The 8,667-nt window shown below is 58.3% G+C and overlaps 2 protein-coding genes across 2 annotated transcripts; both read right to left on the bottom strand.

Annotated features, from left to right (window-relative positions):
* Positions 1-1,523: 1,523 nt before the first annotated feature.
* Positions 1,524-3,731, bottom strand: ZGLP1 (zinc finger GATA like protein 1; the record flags this gene model as incomplete). Its single annotated transcript, XM_080827005.1, has 5 exons — positions 1,524-1,653; positions 1,800-1,893; positions 2,238-2,323; positions 2,969-3,343; positions 3,595-3,731. The coding sequence occupies 5 exons, from the start codon at positions 3,729-3,731 to the stop codon at positions 1,524-1,526; spliced, it is 822 nt and encodes a 273-aa protein (XP_080683131.1).
* A 538-nt stretch (positions 3,732-4,269) lies between these two features.
* FDX2 (ferredoxin 2) lies at positions 4,270-8,591 on the bottom strand. Its single transcript, XM_080797182.1, has 5 exons — positions 8,390-8,591; positions 8,249-8,303; positions 7,939-8,045; positions 4,809-4,896; positions 4,270-4,699 (listed from the first exon to the last, which is right to left on the bottom strand). The coding sequence occupies exons 1-5, from the start codon at positions 8,562-8,564 to the stop codon at positions 4,543-4,545; spliced, it is 582 nt and encodes a 193-aa protein (XP_080653308.1). The 5' UTR covers positions 8,565-8,591; the 3' UTR covers positions 4,270-4,542.
* Positions 8,592-8,667: the final 76 nt, after the last annotated feature.

The following is an 8,667-nucleotide window of genomic DNA, read 5'->3' as shown; positions in this document are numbered from 1 at the left end:
GGCCGATTGTGGTCTTGGACCCCTGCAGTCTTGGTCCTGATGGGAAGATCAAGGTGAATGAAATAAGCCCAAAGCAGTAGAGAACTGAAGATTCTGGTAGGTTCTAAGAGGGAGACCAGTGAGGAGCTGAACTAGAGCCTGACACAGTGTAGGAGTGGGGTGTACATTTTAGATTGGGTAGTCAAGGAACGCTGCCTACCCTCCCAGTAAGGAGAGGACAGCAGCTATGGGAGACATGGGGGAGGGTGTTCTGAGCCGAGGAATGGTGGGACGGAAGGAGTCAGGGATCGGAGTACTGAGGAACTGGGCCCAGGCCTTCCCCATAGACTCACCCAAGAGAGACAAAGAGGGTTTCACAGGGGCTCCCCTTCCTGGGGTGTGTGTGGCCAGGCAGGTCTCACTTGCTGCCACGGGGGACCACCCCCCAGCCTGGCTGTATCCCGCCAGTCCTCCCAGTGAGCACTGGTACCCTGTGTGTTCTGGGGACAGCCACAAGGCTGAGCTCTGGCCAGGGCCCTCTTCTCCCACGTGGCTTCTGGCTTCAGGCTAGGGACACCCTTTGGTGGGGTTAGAGAGCTCTTGAAGAGGAAGAGGGGGCCACCGAAGGGACCACTGTGCGTGTATCGCTGTGTGCCAATGTGTGTGTCACCTGGGTGTATCTTCCGTGTTGTCATGTGTATCTCATGTGTCCACTGACACGTGTCTATCAGATGTGTGTGGATCAATGTGGGTTTCTGCCTAGCGTGTGGTCTGTCTCACGTACGTGTCAGCACATGTGGGTGTGTGTGGCTCGTGTGTGAATGTGTGTCAGCCCACACACACGTATCTGTCTTGCCTTTATTTAAGATTTTTTTTTTTTAAGTCATCTCTACACCCAACCTGGGGCTCAAACCCACAACCCCAAGCTCGAGAGTCGCACACTCCACTGACCAAGCCAGCCAGGCGCCGTGTGTCTGTCTTTCTGCAAGTGTTCTTTGTCTCTGCGAGGGGTAGCTGGTGCCCTATGTGGGATGTTGTGGCGAATGTGGCTAATTCTCGGGGTGGGGGGGGCTGGTCCCTGTGTACATGGGTGTGTGTGTGTGTGTGTGTGTGTCCCTCAGAATCCTAATGAGAAAACATGCCCCCACATTGCTGGCACGGGGGAGGGAGGGAAATGTGCATGAGGTGGGATCCCCAAGTCACAGCACCCTTTCTCAGAGTCGTTTGGTTCTTTATTGCTGTTGCTGTGCACAGGAGGAGTGTCACTGCTGAGAATATTTTCGGAGGGGAGGCTCAGCCCAACCTGACGGGACCAGGGGCCAGAGAGGGGGGACAGTGGCCCCCCGAGACAGGGACTCTGGAGCCCGAGGCCTGGGTCTTCCACCTGGGATCCCTGAATAGGAGGGGGGCAGAGAAGAGGCAGGCTGGGCCCCTGAAGACCCAAGTCTTTTTCCCCCACTTCTCCCAGGAGGGCTTCTGCCCATCCCCTCCCCCACACCCTGGAGAAACTGAGTCAGGATGGGCTCAGCTGGGTGAGGAAGGGCTTACCCTTCCTGAGTCGGGCCTTGGTGGGGGCCCAGGGACAGCCCACATCTGCCACACAACTTCTTGGGCTGCACACTTTTCCTGGGCACCAGCCAGCAGCTGGAGCAGCGGGTGCCGTATTTCTTGTACCTGGGACGGGGGTTGGAGAAAACACCATCAGAACGCAGCAGGGGCCCAGAAACTGCCGCGCAGGAACCACTTTCCCCACAGCAGAGGGTTTCCCCTCCCAGAGCCCCTCACCGGCTAAGAACCCAAACTCCCTCCACCCTGAGGACCTGATACCACAGGCATTGCAGAGAGGGGTCCCATCTTCGGCATCTCTCCAGAGGGGGGTCCTTTGGGTCCTACAGGAAGCACAGCACCGGGGCCCTGAAGGGGCAGAGGTCCAAGGGTCAGGGCCAGAAGCCAAGAATCTGGGCTCACGAGGCCTGTGCAGGTGGGGCATTTTGTTAGTCGCTGCGATGGCCCCACCTGGCCCTGGGCCAGCCCCGGGTATTACCAGATCGAAGACAGAGGGAAAGCAAGGAAGGGAGACAGATGGCAAAGCTAAGCAGAGGAGGAAACCGGGGGCGGGGGTGACTCAGCCTGAGCGGAGGGAGGTGCACCATGACTCCTTCTGGATGGGTCTAAATGGGGAAGCAGCATGGGAAGGAGGAGAGGATGGGAAACTACCCCCCCCCCATATTTATAGCTCTTAAGTCACCAGGACTCACCAAGGGCCTCGCCGCCTCCCGAGTTGGCCTCAGGACCCCCGGCAGGGCCTGCAGAGGGACCCTGAGAGCGGCTACTGCAGGCCAGGCTGGAGAGTACATAGGAGTTAGCATTGGGGGGGGACCGGAACCTTGTCCCAAGCAGTGGCCCCTTGGTGTGACGATTTACTCTCAGGATTTGGAGCATCCCCAGGGAGGCACCTGCTGTCTGAAAGGTCTGGTCTTGCCCCCCCATCAGTAATAATAATTATTATGTGAAGAGGTAGGAAGTCTGGGGCCAGCCTGCCGGCTTGAGACCCCATTTCTCTAGAGACCTCAACGGGTGACTCCGGATAAGCGATCGCATTGTCTGCACCTCAGTCCCCAAATCTGCAAAATGGGCTTCACAAGGCTTCAGGGAGCCAATAGACACCTCAAGGGCCACCTGTTACCTCTCCTCGTTGTTGTTCCTGACAGGTGGTGGTCATGATCGTTACTGGAGTAAACAGTAGCAGCAGCCCTCAGGATGGTCAGGCCCGTCTCATAGACGGGACCTGTGCTCGGACCAGGACGTTGCGGGCTCGCTGTAGCGGAGGCCCAGACTGGTCGCAGCCTGAGGTCTGGCTCAGAGACTGGGCCGTTTGTAACGTAGGGCTGGTGTGCGGCGCCCCCACGAGCCGATGCCCAGAGGCCCTCGCCCCCACTATTATCACTATAACTTGCAAAAGGGCGCCCTCCTCTGGGCCAGCCCCTACCTGTAGCTGGGTGTGATCTGTAGGCTGGAATCCGGCTTTAGCTGAAACTTCAGGGTCACCCCCTCGAAGCGGGGGTCCACTTTCTCAGCGCCTGGGTGGGGCTTTGACTGCTTCCGGGGCCTCCTCTGGAGTAGGGCTGAGGGGGCTGGGGGAGTCTCCGGGGGCCCCGAGCTGCCGCATGCCTGGCTGACTGGGGCCAGCATGTTCTTGGCATCCCTTGCCAGAGGCGAGGGTCCCAGAGTCTCCAAAGCCTTTGGCTCCCAGCAGGGCCCGAGGGCTTGGTTGTCCCGGGCAGGGGGCTGCACCAGCCCCTCTGCTGTTTCTTGGACGAAACGCAGGGTGGTGACCGAGTCCTGGCGTGCAGGCCAGAAGGACCTGGGGACAAGGGACAGGGTGGTCACCCCCAGCCCTGGGCAGCACCTATGTAGCCCTCAGAGACATGGGGGAATTGCGTGGCCTCTGACCCCCATGTGACCCCCACATGACCCCAAGGATCCCTCGGGACCAGAACTTCTTTTTAAGTGCCAGTAACTAACACTGTGACCCCTGGATAACCCCAGGAACCAGAGGTCATGACCCTTTGACCACTGGATCAGGTTCGGGGAAGGGGCCGCTCCTGAACGCACCTGCCATTAGGTCTGGGGCATCCTGGGGTCCTTGGTGCCTGCTGAGCAGGGGACGCCCGGGGCGGCTTAGGGTCCAGACACGGCGGCGCCAGCAGCTCCTGCAGCTTTGAGAAGTCTGGGACGGGTTCGGCCTCCATCACGCCCCGGCCCAGTCCCACTTCCCTAGTCACGCCCGGCCCCGCCCACCCCGAGCCCACTCGATGAGCCCCACCTGAGTGGAGCGGGACGTGCCTGGTGGGGGCGCCTCTGGCAGACTGCGATGAGCCCCACCTGGGGGGGGGGCGGAGCGAGCGGGGGGGGGGGGGCTGGCAGGCAGCGCGGGGCCCTCGGTTCCAAGCCCCCCCACCCCCACCCCTCCGGCCTGCCTCGGTCCCACTCCGGCAGGCAGCTCTGCTCGGGTGGTCTTCACACCCCTCCAGGCCAGCCTGGGTCCCTCCAAATCCCTCCGCGGCTGCGGGGGCGGGGCCTTGCCACGCGGCTGCACGTGCGCTCCGCTCCAGGCTCTCCAGGACGGAAGCTTCCAGGTCTCTGCCTCAATCGTCCCCCCGCCCCCACCCCCATGGCCCCAGCGCTACTGGGGTAGGGGGGGAGATGTGCGGCTCCAGAAGATGCGGCCAGAGACCCCCCCAGGGCCTGCCCTCCCCCCCTCCCCCCCCCACAAGGACACTCGAGACTGGCGGTCCGCGAGACGGTTTTATTGTTGCTCCGGTCAGACTCCACCCTGTCTCCACACGATTCTCATGAGTTGAGGGGAGGCCGCCCCAGCAGGGCTGGGTCCCCCCAGGGCCCCCAACACCAGAGCCTGGACATGGGATCTCTCTGAGGCAGGGGCTCTGGCCTTCTGGTTGCTTCCAGCATCTCTCTCTGGCCTGTCCATGCTCTGGGCTGGGCTGGCAACTTGGTTTTTTCCTCCGGTCCCGGCTCCCCAGGGCCACGCGGCTGCCGGTGTCAGTGGGGCTTGGGGACGTGGCCGTCCACGTAGAAGTTCCTGGTGATCTTTGGCAGCGTGAATTCAGCCCCTTCCAGCTCAGGAGTCAGCACGATTTGGCAGCCCAGCCGGGAGTTCTCCTGAAGAAGGGGGGCCATGTCCAGCATGTCGTCCTCCCTGGAGTGAGGAGAAGAGCAGTCATGGGAGGGCCCCACAGGGCAGGGAGGAGAGAGGCGGGGGCCGCCGGAGGGCCTCGGGACAGCGGGGAGGGGCGGGCCCCGCTCACCTCTCATCGGGAGGAGGCAGAAGGTCGAGGTGGTCCTCGCTCACATACACGTGGCAGGTCGAGCAGGCCAGGGAAGCTTCACAGGCCCCTGGGGGGAGACAGATGAGGTGCCAGTGAGGGGCAGGGTCACGGAGACACCATGAGGCACAGACAGAAGGGGGAAGAGGCCCTTTGTTTCCCCGCTTGCCCCTTGTCCTTCAGGGGCCCGCACCGAGGACAACTGCCCCCCCCCATACACTGATTCGACTAGCTGTTCCCAAGCTTCGTGTACCGTTTTGCAAAGGGCTGTCTAGGGTGTCTCATCTCCCAAGGACCCCCCCCCCCCAGCAGGCTGTGGGCCAGACGGTGCACACAGAACTGTTAAATGAGCTTGGACTTGACTTCAGTGTGGCTGAGAGGGGAAAGGTCAGGCAGGGTCCCCGCAGTGTGTAAGCCCTAGCCGGGACCCTGTCACTGTGCTGGGCACATGGGCTTCCCTCTCCCTCTTGCTCCTGACAATGGGACCCGCTTCCTCAACACCCACTGTGGCAGGGGAAGAGACCAGAAAATAAGGGTTGAAAGATAGAGAAGCTGGGGTTTCCGGCTTTCCCGCCCCCCCCCGCCCCCCCCCGGACACATTCCAACCCTTTGGATTGGTCGCTAAGAACTGTGCTTGAGGATAATGTCCCTCCGGGTCTAAAATCTTCCGGGGCCTTGGGGCGCCTGGGTGGCTCAGTTGTTGAATGTCTGCCTTCAGCTCAGGTCATGATCCTGGGGTCCTGGGGTCCAGCCCCGCATCGGGCTCCCTGCTCTGTGGGAAGCCCACTTCTCCCTCTCCCACCCACCCTCTCTTGCTGTCTCTGTCAAATAAATAAATAAAATCTTAAAAATAAATAAAACAAAACCTTCCAAGGCCTTTTCGCAGCCAGAATAAAACCAAACTCTTCAGCTCATTCCTTGAGATCCTCCCGACCCCTCACTCATTTCACTTCAGCCACGCTGGCCCCCCTGCTCAGTTCCAACGCACCAAGCTCGTCCCCACCACGGGGCCTCTGCCCCTGCTGCCCCCTTGCCCTAGAATGTTCTTCTCTCCACTCCTTTACCACGGCTAGATCCTTCTTGCCTTCAGGGAATCAACTGTCTTCCAGTTCCCCCATCTCCTGTTTCTTATCCTCTTCCCACATCACCCCCCATCCCTGCCTGGCCTTGGGGACTCTAATTTCTGCACAGCGTTTACCACGATCTCAGGTTACCATCTGAATCTCTGGGTGTACCTGTGCCCCATCAACCTGGCCTGCTCTCTTGTTACTTGGCACTGAGCCTGGCACGTGGAAGCTCAAGAGACATGTTATAAGAGAATGGGACAGATTTCTCTCTCTTCCACACACGCTGGATAGTGAGGATGAAGCTGCAAAGCAGCCTCCGAACCCAGAAGAACCACCCAGAGGGACCTGGTGACTTGGCCCACCCTCCCTGCTCCCTGGAGATAAAATGTCTGGACCCTGAAGCTCCAGGAAGTCCCCAAGGAATCTCGTTCGCAGCCCCGCTCCCTCATCAATGAGAGATTATCGAATACAAGAGTCCCAGCGAGGCACTGCACACTAACCAGGGGCCGCGCATTCAGCACTAAGTGCAAGAGCAGCCCAATGAGACAGCAAATAAACTGTCCCCTTTCATAGATGAGGCCTCAGAGGCCCAGAGAGGTCAAGGACCTTGCTCAGAGTCACAGAGCTGGTAAGAGGCAAAACCTGAACATAGGCCACTTGCCTCTGAAACTCATGTTCCAATCTCTGTCGTGGGCTCCTAGGATTGGATTCCAGAACAGAACTTGAGGTAGGCCTGCCACGGCCAGCCCCCAACATCCCCACCCCCGATGATATTAAATCAGGCTCTGTATTACAGTCACCTGAAAAATAACCCTATCCCTTGTTTTTTTTTTTTTTTTTTCTTCTTCCAGACTGCCCTTTCCAGCTGCTCACGATGTAATTACATGTTTACTCCTGGGATTATAGTCCCTGTGAAGTTGAAACTGACGTGAAATGACAGGGGTCTTGTCTGTTTTGTACATTGCTGCCTACCACACAGGAGGTGTTCAATATACACAGAAGAGCAGCACGGATCAGTGGCTAAAATAAGCGGGCTTTGAATCTAGTTTTGCCACTTACTTGACCTTGAAGCATGTCAACTTAACCTGGGGCTGCTTCCTCACCTATAAAATGAGATAACAATCTCCCTTATCACATAACCTTGTCGTGAAGATTCAGTCAGTCAGTAGGTATTTAATGCGCTTAATGTAATGTCTGCTACGATTATCTTTTTAAAAAAAAATTTTTTTAAAAGATTTTATTTATTTGCCAGAGAGAGAGAGAGAAAGTACACACAAGCAGGCAGAGAGGCAGGCAGAGGCAGGGAGAGAAACAGGCTCCCTGCAGAGCAAGGAACCCGATGCGGGACTCGATCCCAGAACCCTGGGATCATGACCTGAGCCGAAGGCAGCGGCTTAACCAACTGAGCCACCCAGGCGTCCCTGCTACGATTATCTTTTATTCAGCAAATACAGATTTAATACCGGTTACATCTAAATAACATGACAGGCAACCGGTAAGTAGCACCACGGTTTCTGATCTCATTCTGAGGACAGGTGACAAAAATGAAACAAAACACTGAGAAGTGCTAGGAAGACAATAAAGCACACTGAGGTGACGGAGGGACTGCGGGTAGGGGTTTCAGCTGGGCTGAGGGGATGAGATTGTCAGGAATGAGACCCAATGGATGAGGTGGAGCCAGAAGTTCTGGTGGGAAAGTACTTCAGATATCTGGAGCAGGAAATGCAAAAGCCCCGAGGCAGGAATGAACTTGGCTTTTTCGTTTGAGCAACAATCAAGAAAGCCAGTTTGCCTAGATTAGAAAGAGGAAGGAGAGAATACAAGCTCCTGGAGAGCAGGAATTTTACTGACCTCTAAGAAATGCTCAATAAATTGCTGCTGAGAGAGTGAAGGGTCAGAACTGGTCAGGGTTTGAGCCATGGTGAAGAGTCTAGATTTTAGCCACGTTTGATGGGAAGCCACGGGAAGATTAAGTAACGGAGAACAATATCTGATTTTAAAACAATGGATAAGAACCTCCCCAATTCCCAGTGCCGGGTTCCCACCTTCCAGGTCCACTCCATGGCGCTGGGCCAGGTGGAGAACATTGTCCCCCACTCTGCCGCTCACCGGAATCCGCTGGCCTGACCGGTCTACGAACACCACGTTCACCCTGGGGACAGACGGAGATGCAGCTACCAAATTTGATGGTGGGCGCGGTAAGCAGGTAACGTCTAGGTTTGGTTCCCCTCCCCTTGACTGCCAAGGGAATAGGACGAGGTAGAAGGGGGACACAGAGATGAGGCTGCAGGGCAAGGCGGGGACCAGAGGAGCCTCGCGAGATAAAGAACAGGGGACTTGGCCCCCTACACTCACACGTCCCCGGGCCGGTCGGGGCCGCCAGCTTCTTCTTCCCCCGCCGGGCGCGAGCCTGGAAGACACGGTTGGGTGAGCGGCCGGGACGCGCCTCGCAGGCGTCTGACGGATTAACCCTGTCCCCCCAAACGCCCCAGGTACCTGTCGCTCGGAATCTTCTGGCTGTCACTGGCGCCGCTGCCTCCCCAGACCCCCAGGAGCCCCCAGGCCGGCTCCACCAGGCTCCCCTGGCCGCTCGCAGCAGAAATCCAGCACTCACGCCTCCCCGGGCCACGGAGGCAGCCATGACAGGCATCACGTGACCCGGACTGGGCATGCCCAGTGGCAGCCCCGCAACCCAAGAGGCCCGTAATTGCCCGAATACAAGCACTGTCGTTTGAGTGGGGCGCGTGCCAGGAAGGGACTACCAGAGTGCTAGG

Source organism: Martes martes (genome assembly GCF_963455335.1).
Source record: "Martes martes genome assembly, chromosome: 1".
Classification (NCBI taxonomy): domain Eukaryota; kingdom Metazoa; phylum Chordata; class Mammalia; order Carnivora; family Mustelidae; genus Martes; species Martes martes.
This window is presented reverse-complemented; position numbering and strand designations above follow the sequence as displayed.

Bases quoted from the DNA above. Each gene is read 5' to 3' on its own strand.
- FDX2 (XM_080797182.1), bottom strand. From the start codon at position 8,564: ATGCCCAGTCCGGGTCACGTGATGCCTGTCATGGCTGCCTCCGTGGCC. The intron at 4,897-7,938 runs GTGGGAACCCGG...GTCTCCCCCCAG, and splicing joins CCATGGAGTGGACCTGGAAG to GGGCCTGTGAAGCTTCCCTG. The intron at 4,700-4,808 runs GTGAGCGGGGCC...TCCTCACTCCAG, and splicing joins CTGCCTCCTCCCGATGAGAG to GGAGGACGACATGCTGGACA.